Source organism: Cavia porcellus, unplaced genomic scaffold (assembly GCF_034190915.1).
Source record: "Cavia porcellus strain 051 isolate PalLab524CR breed Dunkin Hartley unplaced genomic scaffold, mCavPor4.1 scaffold_15, whole genome shotgun sequence".
Classification (NCBI taxonomy): domain Eukaryota; kingdom Metazoa; phylum Chordata; class Mammalia; order Rodentia; family Caviidae; genus Cavia; species Cavia porcellus.
This window is the reverse complement of record NW_026947498.1, coordinates 70,614,858-70,638,985: the sequence shown is the minus strand read 5'-3', so window position 1 is coordinate 70,638,985 and position 24,128 is coordinate 70,614,858. Positions and strand designations below refer to the sequence as shown.

At 43.2% G+C, this 24,128-nt stretch overlaps 1 protein-coding gene across 4 annotated transcripts in view; it reads right to left on the bottom strand.

The window, feature by feature from the left end:
* Positions 1–24,128, bottom strand: part of Kalrn (kalirin RhoGEF kinase) — a 581,802-nt gene that overhangs the window by 433,619 nt on the left and 124,055 nt on the right. For all 4 annotated transcript variants that reach the window (XM_063225109.1, XM_023562599.2, XM_063225110.1 and 1 more), the window contains exon 3: positions 19,014–19,128. In XM_063225109.1, the coding sequence (XP_063081179.1) occupies positions 19,014–19,128 (115 nt within the window). The remainder of the gene's footprint in view (positions 1–19,013; positions 19,129–24,128) is intronic.

Sequence of the window (24,128 nt, the reverse complement as noted above, 5' to 3'; positions counted from 1 at the left end):
AATCTATAAAGAATACCAATAGTGGGAGTTTATAACACTCTGGACTACTCTCAATCTTCATGCAGACAGTATTCTGATTGTATGGGCTGCTACTTTTCACTGTGACATACAATGTGTTGTCATACCTGAAACTAGTCTGAAGCTGTCAAATTCAACGATATACAGCCCATCTCTTCTAGCTGTGTCCAACCTCTAGCCTAATTTTCTCAAAGTTATGTTCCTTATACACATTAAATTATGCATCATGCATACGACTCACAATAATTTCTCTTTACTCAAAAAAAAAAAAAAAGAAGGCGACAGGTTGACATGGCTGGATACCATTAATCACTATCATTACTGCTTTACCAAAAATATAGCAATTGATATATATATAAATATATAAAAGTAGTCCCTTTGGTGTATCACCATGTCATGGCTGAGAACAAGGATGATCCCCAAAGGTCTCAGGATTTCAGATGTTGGGCTTTTGGATAGTTACTGGATCAGTGTTGCGGCATTCATCAGTGGATTCACACACTAATGAGTACGGCAGCCGAGTGTGCTATGAGGAGGTGGGCACTAGTCAGAGGTGGGTCACTTGGATGGGATGACTTCGAAGGGTTGCATCTTATCCTCTCTCTCTGCTTCCTCACAGCCATAATTTGAGCAGCTGTCCTCCACCAGACCTTCTGCCATGCCTGGAAGCCAGCCACCCACAGACTGTAAATGTGAGCCAAAACAAACTTCCTTTAAGACATGTCTCAGCAATGCAAAAAGTGACTAAGAAACCTTGCCAGCACTGGTCACCGAACTTTTAAACTCTGTCCATTTCTATAAAAATAATTGTATTTCATTTAAATTTGTCATTTTTGGTATATCAGCTACTAGCTATTGATTCATAAATATTGCTCTTGGCCAGGTGTGATGACACATGTCTGAAATTTCAGCACTTGGGAGGCTAAGGCCGGAGGATTGCCACAAGTGCAAGGTCAGCCTGGGCTACATAGAAAGAACCTGTCACAAAAAAAATACTGCTTCTGTAAATCAGTTTATGCATTTTTCTAGTATTGTTCAATGGCTAGTCTCATTGAATGGAGTGTAGGTTGGCTTAACTCAAACTTGTGCATTCCCACAATATCAGGCACGTAAAATAACTGTGGGTCTTGCATTCTTTAGAGATAATAATGGTCTTACTCACTTTCTTGCTCCTCAGGCTCCATCCCTGTTATCATAATTATGTTGACACAAGAAATCTGTGTCCCTAACAATAAAGACTTGAGTGTTGTTACCAAGCCTGGAAGTTGACTACCCCATCATGCAGGTCAGTAGCAGGTTACACACTATTAAGTAACAATTTCTGACAACTGAAAGTAGGAATCAGGTACTAATATTCTTCAGGAAGCTCCAACTCGGGAGAGGGAGAAAGAAGCCCAAGGGCTGATGCCGAGGACTAATCTAATTGGTACCTCTCTGAGAAGAGAGCCTAATCTCCCACGGTGCTTTGCGTATCTGGTGTCAAGAAAGGGGCATAGCTGGGGGAGGGGAAGGAACTTTTTGCTACACATTTATTCTTTGCCGGACGGTGAGCAGCTCTTGATAAACATTATTTCGTTATTTCATTTTATCCTCAGAGTTACCTTAGAAAATAAATTATTTCAGTGTTAAAGAAGATGAAATTAAAGCCTAACATTTGCCAAAGGTCATAGGACTAGTAAGTCCACTAAGAAAAAGCAACATTTGAAGCTGTGGACTCCGATGGCCAGCTCAGAGCCTATGTCATATTGTACTCACCACACTGACACTATATGTGGATGGTGACATGTTTGGCGACAGAAGTTGAGGGTCAGCAATGAGGGGCTTTAGAGAGCTCAAAAGGATAAAGGAAACTAGGTCAAAATCACAAAATCGAGAAGCAGAATAATTTGGAGTATTGATAAAGCCCAAGTATTTCATTTTGGTTCAAGCATGTATATAAACCGGAAGACAGGGTTGAGAGTGATGCTCTGAGTGCACTAGAAAACCCCCTTCTGGGTTCTGCCTCTCCTTGTGCACATAAGCCCACAGGAGCCAAGGAGACTTGCACACTACATACATAGAGACAGACAGACAGACAGACAGACAGATGCACGCACACACACACACCCACAAACACACCCTCCTCCTTGCAGGTCAGCTTCCTAGGACTTAAAATCCTAAAACTCTTTGCCTACAGAGCACTTAGCCTATTTCTTGGATTCATCGCTACCTCATTCCAGGGCCCATCTCTTAGGGCAAGTAATACCATCAGAATGTGTACACCTAGGTTCATGGCTGGCAGCAGGCTGCTATTTGCAAGGATCTGGCTAGAAAAGGAACATGCAAGTTAAGTATCCACCTGCATCCCTCCTCCTAAGCAGGACAGAGCTGGGGAATGACAGAGGAGGCAAGAAAGAGCACAGGCTAGAACCATGTCTTTCTGGGCTTCAATGTTTTGACATGGGACTCAGAGGGGTCCAAGAAGTCCCTCACATTTAAAAGTACAACAAGTTTTTGTCCGGAAGTTTTCTTTTACTGATACATTCCCTCCCACCCACACAGGCCCCCGGGACAAGGGTGTTTCTTATTCATTGCCACAGTCTTGTGCTTTCCTGGTACGGCAGCTACAATATGTGGGTAACTATAGCCAGGCTCTGGTTCATCGATGTCTGTATCCTTACACAGATTTTATAGCCTCAAAAAGACAACCTAGTTATGAAAATGCTTCATAAATAATACAGTGTCACATATTATCCATTAACTCATTGATTCATTCATCCAACATTTTTACTGAGCACTGACTTTGTGGCTGGCCCAGTACTACGCACTGGGGATACAAATGCAGGCAAGACAGAAACATGAAAGTTACAGTCTACAGGAAGAGATGGACACAGGACAGTAGCTTGCTAAAGAGAACAAATGCAAGTTATAGTAAGTCATGATTTGTCATGAGATCTGGACACATCATTGAAGGAGATGACATCAAAGCAGAGGCTAAACTTTAGGAAACTAAGAGTCACTGGAAGACAGTCAGGTACCTGTGCAAACGTCTGAGAGAGTCCATGTGTGGGCTGCTCCTCCACCAGGAATGAGGCAGAAAGAGTGAGGTTCAGTAAGGGGCAGGAGATGAGCAACCACCTGGTTCAGAGCACTAACTCTCAAGGATCTGGAGACCTCAGGCTGAAAACATCAGACAGCCAAACCACTAAAACTTAGAGCAGCTGGTTTGGGTAAAAATGGACATACTCACATGTTAATTATAAAAGTTTACTTTTATGGAGCACCTGAGGCTTTCTATATTGTAAGCATTTTATACAGCAAGGTCTCATTTATCCCCCACATGAAACTCAAAGGTAGAACCCATTATTATCCCATCTAACAGTCAAGAGAAACGAGGATCAGAAAAGGCTGGATAACCTGCTTAAATTCAGGTTAAACTGGTAAAACAGCTAAAATCAGAATCTGAATACAGTTCTGTTTGCATTTGTGCATGAAAGCCATTCTGTTTCTTGGAAGCACAAAATACTTCAGCTTGGAGGAACCTTCTCATTTATGCTTACAAGTGCCATGTTGGAGCTAAACATAGCACATTCCAGGGGCAGAACTGACCCACTTAATGGTCACCCTATTTGATAGATGTCTTGGACACTTGGGCCAGGTGTCCACTGCCTTGCCCCAGGCCTTCTTACTAAACCATGAGCACTCTGAAACTGAAAAGAATAACTCTCCTTTAAAGAAGTAGGCATTCAATAATTTGGCTTGGATGCGCAGCATATTCTGTGAGTACCAAAGCCCCAACTCAGAAAACCGGAGCATCAGGTAAGCAGAACGGTGTGTCAGAATCCTAGTGTGGGATCCCTGGAAGGTCCAATGTCTGATCAGGATAGAGCAGAATTAACCTTAAAATCAGATCTTATCACTAAATTGTCCAGGGATGGTAACAAATTCAAATCTGGAAAAGGTTAGACTGATCACCAAGGAGTGGACGTCAGAGAGCAAAAAAAAAAATGGAGTTAAGGACTTCCAATTTAATGAGGACAGCGCTGGCTATGCCACATCACTGTGGCCCCACAGCTCCAGGCAGGATGAACCATTGCAGGTATGATATATGTGGAAGCTAGACTCATAGCTCCTGGAGTGTGTGTGTGTGTGTGTGTGTGTGCGTATGTTTTAAAAATTAAACCCAGGAGCTTGTGGGTAAGCTCTCTGTTAATACCTGGAGATTGTCCGTCACCAACAGAGACTGTGAAGAAGTTATCCATGCTTTACTCCAGCACTGTGCCATACTCATGTTCCCTTTTCAGTAGTTAAATTCTCAGGTCAGAATTGAAGCAAGAAAGGTCCCTGGAGTTCTCAGGAAAAAATTATTCCCCTGACCCTTCTGTGTTGGAATTCTGAGCTATTTATTCTCAAGGGCACAGAGTCTCTGGCTATAGGTCTCCAGACCTGCCTTATTCTGCTTTCTGCTCCGCATTGCTATTCTAACAGCCTTAGCAGTTCCCATTAATTGCCCTAAAGCAGACCACACCCACTTTCTTAAAACAACCAGAAGTCAGCAGGTGCTGCAGAGATGTGTTAAGGATACATTAACACCTGCTTCAGTTTTCTAATTAGTATAATGAGGAGTAAAAACAATACTAGAGAAGGTAGTGCCTCCTGCAGAAATGAAGGACTCTCCAGGGAGCTTTGGGTTGTGAATGAATGTTTGCTGGGGGAAGTCCCTTGCATGACTGATGTCCACACAGCAGGGGAGAGGTGCCAGGGCTCTTTTTGCTTGCCAAGTACCTTTCTCCAGTGGGTCAAGGTGACTACCCATTATCAGCTATCTTTCTGCTGTGATATACTATCATTCAGCTGCTATTTAGTCCTTCTTAAAATTATCTTAATTCACCCAGAGTTTTGGTTTTGACTTTTGTTTTGTTTTACTGGAAGATACTCTCTGTACTTTCTCCCAGGTCATTCTTATTCTAAAGACTTGGTGTCTTTTCTATTTTAGTCACCCATCTTTTGCCTTTGCATCTTTGACTTGTCATACCAGGGTCGGGGGTGGGGGGGAGGACATATGGCAGCAGAATACAATGTTTTAGCCTAAATCCAGAGCCAATTCTTTCTCTGCAAAGTAGGGAAGATTCTGAATAACTGGTCTGAGGTTGGACTCAGTGTTCTTAAAATTCCCCCCTGGTGTTTCTAACACACAGCCATTGTTAAGTACAGTTAAAGAGAAGATTTTGAGGACATTTGTTTCTAGCTCTAGGAACTAACTAGCCCTTGCCAGTTCTGATCCTGGAGTTTGCCAAAGCAAATCCAACTCTTGCCCTATGTGAAGGCCAAATGAGGAAGACTGGTATTTTCTACCTTTTCTATCTTTTTAAAAAGTCTGTTAACTTCATCCCACATAAGGCTATTAAACAAAATGTGAGAAGCAAAGATGTGATCATTTCTTTTTTTCTCCCCAAGTGGAGTGTAATAAAGTAATAAATAGCAATGACCCAGGCCCCATTCTTACACACAGATTTCCCAAGTGTGATCATAAGGTGATGTTCAGAAGCCTAAAATCACACAATGGGAAATGTGCATCTATGTACCATCTCCAATACTGCCTTTAAGCAACAACAAAAAAATTTTAATAAATGAAGTTTGTAAGGACAGATTTGCCATCCTACAGATAATCAGAAGAGCATGCCAAGAGGAAGGGAACTCCTAGAGAGATCCAGCAACGGCATGGGACAATATGAAGAGGAAATGTCAAGCCCTCACAAGTTTTGCCAGTCAGCTTCACATTCACTAAAACAATCTCCATTCACCAAAAGAAGAGATCCATTAGCTCAGCCAGCTGTCGTGGGGCATGGCATAGGAAAGAGCTACCCACAGATAAGAGAAGACACCTCTGGAAACTCTAGGAAGACTAGAACCTGGCCCCTAAAATCGTGGGCAGCTAGCCAGTGGGAGGAGATGGCAGAGGGGCAGGATGACAGCACCAGGCCAGCAGCCCCCAGACCCATTTCCCAGCCTCCCTCTCAGGGCTGTTCGTCTCTCTCTTCTGGGCTACTCTAATACGAAGCAAAGCAGCAGGAGGAAGGAACTGGAAACCCTAACCCACAGCTTCTTCACACAGCCCTCCTCAGAACACCCAGGGCCTCCCTTCACCAGCTGCTCCATCCACTCTTTTCCTCCTAGGCAGAATGAGTGAAAACAATTCAACTGCTCACCTATCTCTGAGTAACACCCCAAAGAGAAGACGCAGATGCTTTTCTAACACGAGGAGAAGGACCCCTACACGAGGAGAAGGACCCATCAGGGTCCAGAGAGGAACTTTCTGGGCTCAGCCCATCCTTATGCCCTGCCTCTCCCTCCTTCTCACTGGATCTCCCTTCTACAGCTGGGCTCTAATTTCCTGGTAGGCAGGTGGAATCTTCCTCAAGAAACCATTTCCCCCATGAAGCAGCAGTGGAGGAGGCCCTTGTAGGCCTCCGCTCTTTCTCTCCTCTTTCTTGTAAGTAGTCCATATTTTTTTGAAAGCCTCATGCTCTTTGCCTGCAGGACACACTGCCACATACACAAACATCCCCCCCTACAGTGACTACCACCCAAGTCCCCCTCCAGCTATGCTTTACAAACCTGTGCAGGTCAAGTGGCTCTACTCTTCCTCTGACACCCAGCCTAGGATGCAATGGCAAAGAGAACCGATAGGGGCCCTATGGATGACATGGAGGAAAAGCCCTCCAATGGCTTAGGCACTAGTGGGAACCTGGGAACACAGACAGGTCGTGAAGAATGAGCCGAGGGGAAAAGGACCTGAGGAGGGGTGTGCATGCTTAGAGCTTGAAATGGAATAGGAATGGTCAGCATCCAAGTAGTACAGTTAGAAACAAAGGAGCTGGGTCACTCCCTTCCTTCTGTTCAGCTGTAAAGGCCACACCACCTAATGATTATCTGTGCTTCTGTATAATCCTACAACAGGGAAGTTGTGTGAACCACCTCCCTTTTCTCCACTCAACCCTAAGCCAAACACCATCCTAATGATTATCCAGGCTTAAGCATAGGAGGTCAAATTGTTGACCTCAGCGAGAGACAGTGGCAGGCACTTTGAATCAGGGGTGTCTGACCCTATAAATGCCAAGGCCTGAGTTACTGACTCCCTTTCCCCCCTTCACACTTCAGTCCCTTTCTCCTTTTCTCTTCAAGTCCCTATTTCTCTTTGCTCTCTTTTTCTCTTTGCCCTTCTCCCATGCCCTACTACCACCCCATGATCTTCAATAAATGTAGCTACTTGCTATATACTACTAGGTGTGTGTGCCTGGCAATCTTTCCTGGCTGTATACACAAATCTGGACAACTTTCACTCACCAGTGGTAGCAAAGGGCTCTGGGGTTTTGCTCAAATTCAGTATAAAATAAGCTGCTCCCACAAACTGCTAGTTCAGTGGATCTGAAAGCTCTTGTGTACTTGGAAGAATCCATCAGCTCTTGACACTGGCGAAGCCCTGACTCTAGTGTATGCTGCTCCGGAGCCCAGGCCGGCTCATCAGCTCCGGGCACATTAGAGTTACAAGAGCCCAGAACTGCTGCTATGGCTCCAGAAGCACCACTAGCTACCTGGCTCTGTACCACTAAAACCCTCTGGATAGGACTCTGTGACATCTATAACCCCTCTGGCCTGGGGACATCTATAACCCTTTCTGTTTAAGTTCCAGGATTCTAATCCATCTCCTATACTTCCTTTGCCATCCACATCAGATTTTACCTTCAATAAAATATCTCTGATTAAGTCCCTTGAACTAGTATGTTTATTTGACTACTGCATGGGAAATATTTAGCTTTTATCTTTTCTGGGGATCCTAGAAATTCAACCAGACTATAAGCTCTCCTGAGGGCTAAGAAATGACTCCCCCCTCATTAATCTGCAAGATCTGGAGTGTCTGAGAAAGCCACAAAAGATAATTTGCCGACCCTCTTTGGGCTGGTGTATGTGAGAACAAAACTACTGTCTTATGTGCCTACAGATTTAAACCTGGGCCAATTTGCTGTCACCCTAATGAAGCATTCTGTCACAATCAGAGCTGAGTGAGGTGAGGAATGGCCTTGCTCTCCTTCAAGTCCACAACAGGGAATTTCTCTTTAGTCAGAGGGCTGAAAGCCTGAATTTCCTGAAGAGCAAAATAGCCCACAGTATGGAGATCAAGGACAGTCTCTTTCTTCCTGAGCAGGAAGCCAGGGTGGGAGGTATGGTAGCACCAGGTTCAGACCTTGCCTCAGGCACCAGGCCAAAACCTGCAAGTGAACGGCTGGGGCTAAGAACAGACTCCAGCTGGGGTCAGAACAGTCAGAGATGAGAGGGAGAAAAACGCACCATATTATAGTGTTTGAGCAGCTCTCAAAACCAAGGCTGGTCCTCAAGTGACCTAGGACAAGTGAGGGAGGGGAGGAGAGCAGGATCACAAAGCAAAGAAGGACCAGGCTATCAGGACACACTCTCAGATTACGTCAGTAAATTATCCGGAAACATATTTGTCCTCACTGAGTCATCATGGCTGACAGTGCTTTGTCTGGGTTCTGGGAGAGCTGCTGTCATACTGGCTCAGTTTAGAAACAAGACACGCTTCCTGTGAGACATTCATTCCTGCTCCCTCCAGCGGCCTGCATGCTTCATCCCAGCAGACAGAGGCCCTAACAGAGGAAAGAGAACATCCCAAAAGGACCACAGTGGTGAATTCACATCTGAAAGATTCCCTGGCATTGGCCTCCCGGAGCCAGAAAAGAAGAGATAAGGAGAGAAGATGAGAGGGAGGCACCTTCCTCAGTAAAGGACAGTGGCACACTGGTACAGGACAGATCTGCTGGTGAGCATTCACCACTCAGCTCTCAGCAAAAGAAAGCCCTTTAGTGATGCTTTTCTTATGTTCCCATCTTCCATGTTCAGAGAAAAACAAAAACATAAAAAACCCCAAAAATAAAACAAACAAACCATAAAAAAAGTTTGAAAAGAAAGATTTGAGAAGACAAATTAAGACTTTCACCTTTAGTGCCTGTGTCTGATGAACACCGTGAGAGCGGTGGACGCTCCAAGGGTTAGTTATACTTAAGGCTCTGTGACTTCAGATCTCCCTAAGATTAAAGACAAATCAACAGGATGGGGGTTCTGGGTCATTTTTGCTTTAATTTCTAAAATGACTTGATTTTTTTTATTAAAGAAAGCTAAGAATTTTCATAGACAGTGGTACCTCGGCTCATGAACTTAATTTCTTCTACAACTCTGGAAAAGACACTCATGTGGGGCTGGGGATTTAGCTCAGCAGCGTAAGCGCCTGCTTTGCAAGTGCCTGGTTGTGAGTTTGATCCCTGATACCAATAAAAAAACAAAAAAGAAAAAGAAAAGACAGTTATGTTATGTTTGGGTGGGAAAGATGGCTACTGTCATGTTCATCACCTGATACAGAGTTTGCAAACAAAAACAAAATTCTGCCAGACATTTCTGTTTGTGAACTAAACTGTTTGCAAGCAAAATTGTTCCTGAACTGAGAAACCACTGTACATACCACAATACTTAGGCACTTCCTCCCAACATAGTATATATTGTTACAAAATCCCCAGTTTCAACTGGCAATCACTACATGCCTAGACTACCCATTTTTACAAATATTATTTTATTTAACACTTAATACAGTTCTTTCAGAAAGCCTGTAACATATTTGTAGTTAAGCAATAATAATTACTAGTGGTTATTATTTCATTTTCAGTATTTCAGTAATATTTTAAAAGTAAAGACCAGAAAAGACAAAATTTAATGAGAAGAGGACAGTCTATCATTTGGAGAACACAACTCATCCATCATTTTAGGCAGCTAAACAGAGTTACTTCACCACATGGTGGCAGCAGACCTAAACTGCCAGAAGTACCTATAATCCACACAGTGTCTCTACAAAACTGTCATAACACGAAGTCAATGTGATGTATCCAATATATGCCTGAAAACACAGAACTCCAAACACTGGTGAAGGGTGCATAATAAGGCCCATCCAATGACCGGTGAGGAGAGAAATGAACCATGCTGAAAATAATTATATATTGGAGGAGGGAAATCCCACCCCAAATCTGAAGCCCACCAAGTGAAAAGCAACTCTCTTCTCTCAGAGATAGACCCTGAGGTAATCTCACCACCTACATTCCTCCGTTATTTCCAACGTTCCAGCCAAATGATTCCCAGTTAAGTTTAAGTCATCCTGATCACCCACCATGAACTCTAGAAAAGCCTGACTGCATTGGATCTTATTTCACTTGACACAATGAGGTTTACCTAATCGAAGTGACACCAGACACTTCAACTTCCTAATCTGCCTGCTCTTGATGAGTTGTAGTCTCTGAAAGCCTAAGAGAGAAATTAAATGGCCACCCCTAAGCTTGAGCAGCTCATTTGACGTTGCTACCCAGAGACAAACTCCAAGGAGGTCTAACCTTCCTGTAGGAAGGCAGGTAAGAATTCCAGTTCAGCTGGACAAAGTTGACAATTACTTTGAGCCAAGCCAAGGACTGAACGCACAACCAACCACGGAGCTAAAATACATCCAGAGGGAAAGCTAAGGATTCACAAAAAGAAAAACAGTCAAGCCCTTTTAAAATGCCATATCCGCTCTGAACATTCATGTGTGATCCCCCTTAAGGGCCCTAATAGTTGAGAAGTAAAAGAATCTGAGCCTGGGAAACCCCAAGGGCAGATCCTGTGACCAATTCTTCTAGTCTTTATACAGCAAGATTAAGTTTAAGAACATAATCTATGGCCCTAAATTAGGTTTTCTTGATAATCCAAGGTTGTCAAAATTATTCCTGGGCAATGATAAGCTAATAAACTTAAATTTGAAGAAGTGTAAAGAATTAGAAGTTCAAAGGAAGTTATTCTAGGAATATAAACTGGACAACTTGCAAAGTAATTTGGTAATTTGTTTCACCAGCCTCAAAAATACTGTCCATAAATGTCACAAGTCTATCTCAAACAAATCACTTCAAAATGTAGACAAAGGTTTATACACTAAGGAGTTTATTAAGGACTGTTTATATCAGTGAAATTTTAGAAATGATTTATATGTCTGATGATAAAGTTAATTAAAATAACATGCATCTTAAGATATAAATTTTTAATGTTATGAAAATATTTTGGAAAGAAGCAAGAAACAAAATTGCATAAATGATATAATTCAATTGTGGGTTTTTTGTTTCTTATCTTTTTGAGACAGGGTTTCACTATGCAGTTCAGGCTGGCCTCCAACTCACAGTGATCCTCTTGAGTGCTGGGATTATAGGTATGTGCCACCATACCTGGCTCTCAATTATGTTTTTAAAAAATTCTTAAAAAGACAACAGGCAAATGTTAATATATCAATTCTTATTATCTCTAGTTGGCAGTTATAAATGTTTTTCAAAAAATAATTTGTATCTTTCTGTACGTATTTTCTGAAATACGTAAATATTTTTCTAAATATTTCAAAAGATAAGCCAAGACTATTAGGCATATACATTTATTCACATAGTATTTATCACAAGCCAACTAAACGTTACTAACTCTACAGCTTTACTACAGTAACTGCTAGCTCTCACCCTACACTTAAACATAACTCTAACCCTAACTTTGATACAACAGTGATAGGGACACTGAAGAATGAACAGCAAAACATGGTCTTTATTTTCAATCAAGGCAAAGCAGAAACTGCCACTTGTCATCGGCCGTTCCTGTACAGTAGGTACTGGACAAGGGTTCTGGAGTCTGCTTTTATTGGACTGGGAGCTCCTGCAATACTCCCTAGGCTGCTCCTTCCTTCTCTGCTAGGCCACAGTTCCACTCCACCAGGTCACACAACGCTTGAAGTCCTTTCTAGCAGGACGATATGGAAGACATGTGGAAGAGAAATAATACCACCTCTCACCAGAATCCTTTCATCCGGTGCCAGAGCCTTGATTTATCTCCCAAAGGCATTTACTGGTTCCTGGAATAACCAGGGCTGCTCCTGCTAGTCACTTCATGACTAAATGTTCTCTGCCTTTGACTGCTCATGTTCTCCGGGGTATCACAAACACTTGTCTGTCTGTACTTGAAGCATCATCCCTGGCCCTGTCAACGACTTTTTTCTTTTCACTGTGTTTCCATGAGTCCTCCTAGCCCCGCAAACACAGGACCAGACACACTTGCCAAATCCTTCAGCAGTGGAACAGCCATGGATACAAACCAACCTCAAACTGTATATTAGCTAAACTGCAATTCCAGAATTATGCTTCTGACATAAAGGCACAAACAGATATGTAGCTTCATGAAAAAAACATCTCAGACCCAAGAAACATGAACAGGATAACCAATAGAGCCCAGTCCACTTACCAGGTTTTCCATTTATTTCCATAGGGTCTCTGCTAGGGGTGGTCTTCCCTTTATTTCTTCATGTAATTCCCATGATATTAACTGCTTTTGTTTTCCCCTGTATCTCTTGGTGCAATTTGTCATCTACAGGTAAGCATTAAATGAGCAGAGTTTGCTTGTCTAAAACTGAAATTCTAAAACATCCACCTTCATGCTATTGTGTCCAGTATCCACAATTTCCCTATCACATGGCTGCCTTGCCCAGAAGCAGCCCAGGCAATGGCCACCTGATTTCCCACCTGACGCAATCTCCATATTTCGGTACCAAAGAGAACCTTTGGGAAAGCAGGTGTGACGCACAGGTAGTCCCACCCACCAATGTCACGTCTGTCTTCCCCACCTTCTTACCACTGTCTTCCTTCTCCTTTCTGTTCAGTCCAGCCTCAGCCCCCCAGTTCTCACTCTCTACAAATTGATGCCTTGCTCTGTGTCACTGCTTCCTCTCTACTCCTCTGGCTTCCTCCCTTCTTCAGCAGATAAAAGCTCAGGCTCTTGTGCTACGTCATCCGTGTAACTCCACATTACTCCACATTATCCTGACTCTATGCCCACGAGCACACTATTTAACTTCCCTGATTCTCAGTTTCCCCATAAGTAAAACAGGAACAACAACACCATCTTGAAGTGCTGTGAGAATCAACACTGTAAAATTCTTCCAAAATGTGCCTGCACCTGATCTAGTAACTTATTAATAAGTGCTAGTCATTATTATTATCTTTAACCTGCATTACTGCAACTGTGTCTTCATTTCCTAGCCTTCGCTTCCACAAAGCTGTCAGAGAGAATCTTCTAAAGTGTGTCTTTATTGTCATTCTACTGAAGAAGCTATTCTTTACTACCATGAGTAAAACTTACTGGCCCCCAAAATTCTTACATAACTTTGTGCACATTCCTCTGCCACTCCCCCCAAGTACTTCAAGACACCACCATTCTGGGTTTCTGGAACTTAACTTGAAAATTCTGTGATCCCCTGTCCTACGTTCTTTTCTTGAGCCCTGTCCTCTGTCTAGACTGCTACTACCCTGTACTTTTGGCAAAACTCTCTTAATGCTTCTAGTCTGCTCAGAGACGGCATTTTGAAGCCTCCTCATCCCAGTCAACAATAAGAGCACATGTGTCACATGCTGCAAGATCACAGTACTGGGGTCAAGCCTTCATCTCAGCACAGTTTTAGGGCAGAAATTCACACAAGTGCCACACTCACCAAGATCACCAGAGAAGAAGCAAAGTAACCTTGGTTGAATCTACAGTGTGGCCTGGCACTATGTGAGGACTTGGCATCCTTTATCTTACTTAATAGCAATTAATAAGTGGAAAAGAATTTAACTTGTTTTTTAATATCAATATCAGTTACATCCATTCAGGTACTGGCAAAAGTAATCATGATCAATTTCCCTCATTTGAGTTAACTAAGGGAAATTTCTCAAGAGACATTTTAGTGTCACATTAATCTTCTATTAATAATTTGGTTATGGAGCCCTCAGAGTCAGAAGTTAAGCTTCTTTTTCACTCAGAATTAAGTTTGAAGATTCACCCATATTGTTGTCTATCACACTAGCTCAAAAAAGCTAGTCATAGAAAACTAAATACAGTACATCATTTTTTCAAAAACAGCAAAATCGAACAATACATTGTTTATAAAAACGTATGGTTAATTATATCAAAAACAAGAGAAAGTTAAATGTAAAATTCTAGATAGTTTTTTTTTTAATTTCAGGAGGAGTGGTTTGGTGGGGGGAAGAAGCCTCAGGTTGCATAAAGGGTGGGAAATATTCTGCTCCTTGTGTTGTGGGGGCAGATCAAAAAGTACCCATCCTATTATGCTGTATAATTTTCACATACACTTATTGCTTGCTATGTAGCAAATATTTTTCTGTGTGTGTCTTTGTCTCTGCCTCTCTCTCTCTAAATATATATATATATACACACACATATATTTGTTAGTATTACTATTATTATTTTTTTATCGGTACTGGGGATCGAACTCACGACTCTCTGCTTGCAAGGCAGGTGCTTATGCTGCTGAGCTAAATCCCCAGCCCCCTATTATTATGGTTCTTTAGGGGATACAGTAACAATTACTGTGCATCTGGGTACAACAGAGATATTGCTAGAGGATGTTTTCATAGCATCCTTATATGATGACATTCTTTTCCTAAACTAAAAACTAGAATACTGGACTCTGAAACGCTGAATAACAATGCCAGGATCTCACCCTGTGCCACACGTTTTCCATTTGCATTTCTGAATTTATTCTTCATCTTCTCCTCTCAAGTACCTGGGACCATGGGACAGTGACCCACATGAGTCACACTGGTGGACTTCCCTGTCATCTGGCTTCCAGGTACACTAAGCCAATGGCGAACAACGACAGAATATCAGAAAATGGGAGGAAAGTGAGGTCAGGATATTGACTCTCCTGTCTCACTGTCAAGTTCCCACAGGCCAGTACATCAGCCCAGAACCCCCAGCTCCTGGCTGGTCCCTCTAACATAGCAATCCCCTCTCTCTATACTCAAAGGGTCTGATCCTTACCCTGCCCCTTTAGGCCGAGAAAGGTTTGTGTCAACTCTCTGCTGTTTCAGTTTTGCTAGTTTTCCTGTATCTGCCCACATCTTTATAAACCATCCCTCAGTTATTCTTAAACCACCCTATCTGAGTGGCCATGTGTTTCCTGACTACGAAGTGGTAGAGCTGGAAACTGAAGGTCAGCAACTTCAGTTTATATTAAGATGCCTGTCTATCGTTTTCTGCAAAGCTTCATGTCATTCTAAGTATAGTGGTAACAAGACAGTTATTATTGTGATTTTATGTTCCTTACCAGGATAGCAGAACACTATTTGCTCCTCAGTGCCGGTGTTATATACAGTTTACAATAAGGACACTTAATTGGTATTGCTAAGAAATGTGTGTAAAATGTGGAAACTGTAATATAAACCATAAACCCTCACGCATAGGACAGGAAAAGAAATTTAAAGTGGATTTTGCCTTTGAGATAGGATCTCACTATGTAATTCAGGCTATCCTTGAACTCACTATGTAGTGCAGGCTTGTCTTGAACTCGCAGCAATCCTCTTGCCTTAGCCTCCCGGGTCCTGTGATTACAGGTGTGTGCCACCAGGCCCAGTTTAAAGTAGATTTGTAAAGGTATAATTTTAGACAAATGTAAAGGTAACAGTGTGACTTCACTGTTCTCATTGGTTCTATTTTTTAGCCTTTCTGTCACCTTGCTGCCCCTCTTGCATCCTCCTTTAATTGCTGGCCTCAGAACAAAGGACAGGCACCAAAGGCACATCTCAAAGGCCCTAACAGTTGATGATGACAGTTTCGATGGCTCAGGCTCTCTCATGCTGAAAATAGTGGGAGGAAACCCTTGCAGTTTTTGCTTTCTTTTCTTTTAACTGTCTTTCTGGCTGTCTCTGCTTATTCTTATTTTTTGGTGATGCAGCACAAAGATAGTTCTGGCGATAAGCCCAATTTATCTTTTGTCAGAATCAGTAGAGCCAGAACAAATGTTATCAAATAATAAGTGGCAAATAAAGGCACCTTGGTTTGATTGGCATTACAGAATAACCTCTCCTAATTTCTTGTCATCTTTCATCACTAGTATGACACCTGTACTCCTTACAGAACACTCAGCATCTCAGCAGCACTGCTAAGAGCAGAGTTAAGTGGCAGATACATCAACTGGTGCCCTTAGGAGCAGCAGAAAGATGATTGTGACAAACAGGATAACAGTGACAATGAAAAGGGGGAATTCAATGCAGGAAAAACAACTCTGGATTTCTTTACTGGATGTAGTACTCAGAAATTCTTACTTCAAGAATAGAGTCATCTCCGAACAATCCATGCTGTGGGCTAGGTCTAGGTACCTGTTTACGCTCGGGATATCACAGCAACCTAGAACCTTTGAGGCAGTAAAAAGGCAGAAATTGCTTAACACCATCTGAAATCCAGTAGAAGAATTCTTTGCACAGCACCCCTAATGGAGGATCATCTGGTATTCAGGGACAGGACTGGAGACACGGATGCCACTGTGAACCGGTGCCATGTGGCTGGTTCTTTCTTCACTTCTGAGTCCTCATCTCTACTTCCTACCCATAGATGCACACAGACTATGCCCATTCTTTGTTCTCTGGGCTGGGGATATAGCTCAGTAACATGGTGTCTTCCTGGTAAGCAAAAGATCTTGAGTTCAATTCCTGGTTCCAAAAAGAAAGCGAGAGTGAGTAACAGAGAGCTGGAGAGAGGGGGAGAGGGAGATCACTTCTTTCCCATCTGCACACCTTCCAGCAAACATCCCTCATTCTGTCAACTGTAGAGACATGGCTTGTGACTTCCTTTGCATGGCTCTCCTCAGACAGCACTCTAACTGGTCGATGGTGCTGGCAAGGTGAATACTGCAGAGCTCAAGGCAGTGGTCCAGAAGAGGCATACCTTGCCCAATAGATAGTAAAACTACTTCTTATTCATTAGTCACAGTCACATTAATCATCTGTTCCAAAACGGTGCCTCAAATGACCAACACACAGGCTAGTTCCATAGTTTGAAGTCCTCTTTCATCACTCCCTTGCTCTTACTAGTTTGTCTTCTGTGGGTTGACTCACCTCATACGCTTCCAATGCACTTACATCCTGTGCTGCTCTTCAGTGTCACCTGCTTTGGCACTATGTAGGGAAATATCCACATTTTCCGTAACTTCCTCAAATATCTCTTCCTGCATACTATCAATGCTCAACCTACCTGCCATATAAAGGCTCTATTTATTAATACACACTAAATAAATCCATGAATAAGTGAATATGAAATGACACCTATAGACTGACTATACTGGAAAATACTCCATTACCAAACAGAAGCCTGCCCTTTTAGCATGACCTAGAATAAATCATTTCTTTCAACAAATCACCTACTCTAACCGTACATTTTTGTAGTTTTCCTTCTCTCCCAAACCAATGAATGAGCAGAAGAGTGGCAAACTCCACTTGATCCACTAAGTTCTCCACTTTTCCTCATAAACCCCACTATCACTACAACAATTTTGTCCCAGACTTTGTTTTCATGATTCATCACACACTGGTGTGAACAGGTGGCCATCAGAATTAGGCAGTGACCAGTAAGCATGACTAACTGGTAGACTCTTCAGCCAACCACTATTCACATTCCCAATGAATGCAAGTCCCTTGGTAGGGAGGCAGCAGGCACTGCAGGACAACTATTCCCACTAAGGTAGCAACAGCGATCCTGCTTCCCAGCTGCCAGCCTCTGCTCTCAGCAGCTTGGGATGCAGTGCCTACAACGGCTGTCTGAGAAGCAGAGAGCCTGCATGTAGTATGCTCCTTCAGTGATACCGTATTGTTTCCTCTTTGTTTTTATGACCTTCCGCTCAGTCTATTTTAGGTTTTGTTCCCCTTCATCCCAGCAGAAATCTCTGCTTTTAAAACTGCTTCTGATTTGTCTTGTCCTAATCTTTGCTTCACAAACCAGAGTGAAGAAAGTGTTCTTCCAACTCTTTCCTCTCTTATTCTAAAGAAAAGATGATCTTGTATCAGTTGCAGGTATGTAATGAACATGCAAAGAAGAAAAATATATCCTTCACATTTCCTGGGATTCCTAAAAGAGGTGAGAGTCCATTCTGATCCCCATGAAAGCTCTTTTAAATTGCTATAGAAAGTGCTTGGCATTATGCCTATTAGTAGTATACTTGGAAAAGGTGCTTTTAAAAACTGCTTACCCCCTAGATGATTAAATTGCCAAATTACCTAGATCAATTATGGGTTATTTAGTCCACCTCCTTGCTTCTGAGACAGATAGGAATATCTCTTCTTTACAAAGACCTCTTAAAAAAATTTATGGGTCTTAAGTTCATCACCTCATACATTCAAAGTTTAAAAATTCCTTTTCAAAGAATGTCCTTGGCATGTCTCCACTGTCCACCTCTGCGGCTACCACCACCTAGACAGTGTTTCTTAATATTTCTTTCATGATCACCCTTTACCCTGAAGAAGTCTTTTAGATTTTTTTCTCTGTAAACTCTCCACTCAATGAAATTTGAACCACTCACACATACTACATATCTGTACTGTACCATACTTAATACATACAAAAGTAAGACTCATTTGCTACTACCAAGAACCAATTTTCAGTCCCCTTCTGGACAATATTTTCCCCCCTTAAAATGTAGGACCCAGATGGAACTAAGGGCCACTTCTAGCCAAGTGACACAGAGAGAGATATTTACCCCAAAGTCCATGGGCTGCAAATCTGTTTCCAAACTAGATTCCAAAAACTACTTGTGCAAGCCAGAGTGGAACCAACCAGAGCCCACATTTCCCAAAGGTAAACAGCAGTTTCCTGTCTCTGTGTCCCAGGCTACACTGTCTCCCACTTGCCGAGGACCCTCACCTCTGCCCACAGTTTCCACTGCCAGCTCCTGTGCCCGTTTATATGAATCCTAGCAGGAACAATGGGAATGGTGGGAACAATGGGTGATGAGATTCCAGGAATAATTAGAGTCCACTCCAAGAGCAGAAACAGGCTTGGCAGGGACAGAGGCTCTTTCTAACTGACTGGCATCAGCCCAACTCCCTCCCCTGCAAGACTCCCCTTCAACTTACCTTGGTACGCTGGCCAAATACGTCACAAGTTTCCGTAGGTCTTCCTGTCTTATTCTGTCATGATTGCTGCGAGCAGGGAAGGTCAAGATGGGTCCACCTCGCTTATCACGGCCCCCTGCAAGGAGCAAGAAGAGAAAGCTTAAGAAAAAACAGCCAGGAAAGTTAGCACAGAGGAAAATGAATTCTGACTGAGTGCTGTAGGAACAAGCAGCACAGTGGTGCCTAGAAAAACTGTTCAGGGTGTAGGACAAGGTGTCAGTCTAGATTCAAGTAATATATGTATTTCTAAATAAGCCTTTTGATATCTGGTGTCACATCTGTAAAAGGCGAATGAGAACAGACGTAAGCACTATTATGGCTTGAAACAAAAATGTCCCCCAAAAGACTCATGTGTTCAGAGGTGGGGCTTTGGACAGTGATCAGACCATGGGCGCACTAACCTCATCTATAGACGAATTCACCGATGCATCCATAGCAGACTGCGCTGCTCAAATGGAGGCTGACTGGAGGAAGCAGATTACTAGGGCCATGTCTTTAAAGGGTACATCTGGTCCTCAGTCCTTCTCTCACTCTGGCTCTCTTGTTCTTTGTCTGCTTTCCAAGCGCCATGAAGTGAGCAGCTTTCCTCTGTCATGCCCTCCTGCCATGATGTTGCTGCCCTGGTGCCAACCATGTACTGAAACCTCTGAAGTCGAGAGCCAAAATAAACCTTTTCTTCTTTAAGTTATCTCCGTTAGGTATTTTATCTCAAAAATGAAAAGCTAAGTAATAGCAGCACACTGCAGGGTTCCTGAAAGGACGGATGAAATGGGACATGGAGCAGGGGTTTGAAAAGTAAAACTCTCTGCACATATGAGGTGATGAGAAGGTGATAATAACTGTACTCATGGATAAAACAAGCTGGGTAAAAGCTCTTTGTAAAGTCAATCTCCAGTTCTCTTCTCTTCGCAGACCTCTGTGAGGTACAGTATTTGACATGAGCTGACTACCATGGTGAGAAGGAGCATCCATCTGGGACAGGCCACAGGGAGGTTTTCAGACTCATGGGAAAAACAGTAAGAGTTCCCTATACATCCCAGGAGCCACTCCTGCCTGCCTGCCTGCCTGCCTGCCTGCTTGAAGTGCTCCCTGTCATTCCTGCTGGAGGAATACACGAATCTTATCAGATACAAGGGTGCTCAAGGCCTTCATCATTGCAAATGCATATGTACAAACTATGTTACAAATGTCTTCTAAATAGTGTGGCATATCTGCACACACAAATACACACACACACACACACTCATATGCACAGAGGCTAGAACATACCAAAATGATAATCACTGTTATCCTTGGGACAGTATTCTAGATGGTTGCTTTTGTTTCCCCGTACTTCTAAACTTTCTACATATTCATTATTTGTTATTCTGATTTAAAAATTCATTTCTTAGTGGACACTGTGAATAGGAAGCAGAACAAAGTTTGTCAGGAGGTTCAGACAGAAATGAAGTATGGGGTAGTGATTGTGTCCCAAGGAGCCATTAGATACTTATTGAAAGATAGTTCTGCATCATAATCACCAATGCCCCACCCTGAGGGTCAGACAGCCACCAACATCCCCAGATGGGAACTTAGAAGGATCTAATGAAAGACTGAGAGGGGTCAGCATATGCTGGAAAAAAGTCTAACACTCAGGCCTCAAGAGAAGGAGCTCTTCCAAGAAAGGCAGAGCAGCCCAGGCCTTCCCCAACTACGAGCTTATGGGGCCAGAATCAATGCACATAGAGGGAGGCCTGAGAATCAACCAATCCAAGATAGCCAGAGGAAGAAATAAGGTGGCTTCGTAGAGGAAGGGATCAAACAAGATGAAAGCTTCTCAGCACCACCCGGCCTGTACCCACCACCCGCACAGCAGGCAGATTTGTGCAGATGCACCATAAGTTCAGCTTCAGGCACCCTGTTCCTGATTACAACTGCCTGAGGCAGGGTCCCCATCTCCCAACCACTGTCCACTTGGGGTAAAGTAAGTTAACTATAATGTTTGCCAAAACTTGAGAGGACCTCCAACAGTCTCAACCTTCTCTTTTGCCTGATCTCATCACTGCAAGCAGTTTCACTGTTTAGTGTTTCTTAGTTATTTGTTTGTTTGTTTGGTTGGTTGGTTTTTGCCACACTGTCCATGAACTTCTTACAAGTAGAATCATGGGAATACAAGAAGCCAAGGTTCTATCAAAGGGTAATTAACCAGGGGCTTAGGAGGACTGGTTGGCACTGTCCCTGAGAAGCCTGAGCTAGTACAGATCTTGAATACATAAATTTCAGAACCATGGCTGGGTGACGTTCTAGTTGGTAGAGGAGGAATAAGGAAAAAAAAAACCTGGAAACATGTAATTATTTCCTTTCAGTAAGTAAGTGTAGAGTAAGGAGTCAAAAAGGAGGTGGCAGGATTAAACCTTGTATTCTTTAGAGCAAAAAAGACCTTGCAAGCCTGTAGGAAGAGGGCAAGGGAGCACAGAGAAAAGAATTATGCTGGAAAAGGAAGACAATGCATGGGGCAAAGATTCACAGCAGGTATGAGGGGAAGGGTCCTGCCCCCAGAGGGCGCAGCTGCCCTTTTCTCTGAAGCAGGCTGTAAAGCTCAAGAGGGGAAGAAAGGAGATGGATCACTGACAGAGTAACCTCGGCCTGCCTCAGATACTGATCTTCAGGTGAACTAGGAGAAATCCACTGTTCGGGTCAGGTTAGGCTTGGGGTACCAAGGAGAGCAGCACAAAACTGCACTGGAGGACTTCCTGTAGGGCTGGGTATGAGCTTTAAGGCAGAGGCTGAGTGCTCTGGCCATGGTACCTGCACTCGCCCCAAGTTTCATGACTGCAGAGTACAGTCAGTACATGGTGTACCTGGAAAGGCTGTGCCTTGCTGGATTATGAGATCTTAGAGAAAAGGGTTCCTCTGATATCCATCCTTTCCCAATGGATAGGCTCAATTGTAGGAGAATAAACTACAGAGAGATGTATCAAAGGGTCACGATTATAGAGGCTTCTGAGAGGAAGTAGGACTTTGGTGCCAACGAGACTGATCTGCCAAGAAACTATAGGATTTGATGGGTAATTTTCATGAATACTGAAACTTCCAAGTGATAAGCAGAGATAAATAATGGGAACCTGCTCCCCTTACTATAAAGGAATGATCCTTACGGAAGTGGATTCCAGAGGGTGATAAACAAAAGCATCCATGTTTTGAAAAGGTGACAGTAGTGACATGAAGGAAGGAAAAAACAATGCCATTCACTTGTACAACACATACTTGCTGTTCATCAGCAAAGATAAACGTCTTTACTGTAGCACTTTCCAGAGCCTGAAACTGTTAATATGTTTTAGGATATCACAAGTCCCCAGGGGAGGGTTGATATTAATGTGTAGAATTTATCAGATTTGAGAATAGAATCCCTTTCTCTGTTTTGAGTATCATCTCACAAACTACTGCTCAGTGGAACACACTTTGAGACACTTGGGTCCAGGGTACAGGACAATGTGCCCCAGTGCTGTGGAGTTTTCCCTGAAATAATGGTGTTACTGGGTGAAGAGGAAGCAGAGACAACTCATCATGAGGTGGTCAAAACCAGGCAAGATCTGTACTAGCTCAGGCTTCTCAGGGACAGTGCCATCAAGCATGCAAAGGCTGACAGAAGGGACAATGGGTGCAGTGACCTAGAGGTATGTGAAGCACAAAAGAACCCAGAAAAGCCAGGAAGCCTCGGGGCTGTGAATAACAAAGTGGGATGTACAGGTGCAAGACTGGAGCAAGAGAAGATCACCGAGGGACAGCTACACCCTGCCTTGCACAGCCCAGGTGACCACACACAGAAGTGGTTAGGCAGCTCTGGCTTATTCCAGCTGTCTGTTGCCATGGCATCCCAATTTGCCTTTAGCTGGATAAAGCTAGGGCGCTGGCAGGGGAGGCCTGGCACATAAATGGCCTGTTTCTCTGCCTGCCACCTTGTTGCTTTGCTCTTCTCTTCTCTGAAAGAAATGTGACTGTTCTACTGCATTTAATTCATGGCTTATTTTATTTTTGTGTTTTGTTTCTTGAAAGCTCAGGATATATAGGGCTTTTTTGGTTGTTTCTTTTTTTTTTGTTTTTAATATGGAGCCAGTTATTATCAGCTGGGCACAGAAGGGCACTGTTCTGTTTCCTAAGCCCAGAGGTCCCAGCTCCCCAGGTACAGATGAGTAAGGCTTACCCCAGGCTGGTCAGTTCACACAGGCACCCAGAAGGGAGCTGACAGCCCAGCCCTCCATCTTGCTGACAGCTTTCTACCTGCCTCCCTGTCATACCATCCTGCCACATTGCTTCTAGGGCTCCATGAAGACCAGACCTCAGAACTTTGAGAGGTCCTTCCTAGGGCTGGCTAGACCCTGACCTCAAGGTTCCAGCTGAATATATCTCAGGAAAAGAAAAGTCATGAACAATCAAATAAGGGCTCATATGTCAAAAGTGTACCATGTCTGTCCTCATATGCCCCAAAGTGATGGAGAGCAAGATGGTGTCAGAGGCTATACAATAAATCCAATATGGCATCCTAGAGGAGGCCAAGTGGGAACTAAATTGGGAACTATAGACACAAACCAGATGTGAGGAAAGCATTTCCGGGGAAGGAACGACTGGGCATGAGAGATAGGGAAACATTAGCTGGATACCTAGGGGCAAAACAATAAGCTTAACTAAGGGCCATAAAACAGAAGAGGATGGCTAGAGACTATGTCCTGGGAGCCCAAGCTACGGAAAAAAGTCCACTGCTTGATACTGCCCACTGTCCTCCAAGACTTCTGCACAAAGTCTTCCCACATGCTTAGCAATCACTCCAAACCAAAGCCCCACCCATGCCTCTGAAAGCACAGTACAGGGTCCTCTCAAGGAGCTGTTCAGCCTGTCTCATCCTCAGTGACAGGAGGCTCACTACCTAAGCAGTTATGCCAGCACCTGATCCTTGAACTTAATGAAGAAAGGCAGCTTCTTGGTGAGTGTTGTCTTACTGGCAACAGTAGTAATAAAATGGCCTTCCTATCACTTCTAGATCACTTAGCATCTAACAAAGTGTTCTATAGACCTACCCCGTGCCTGCCTCACCTCCCA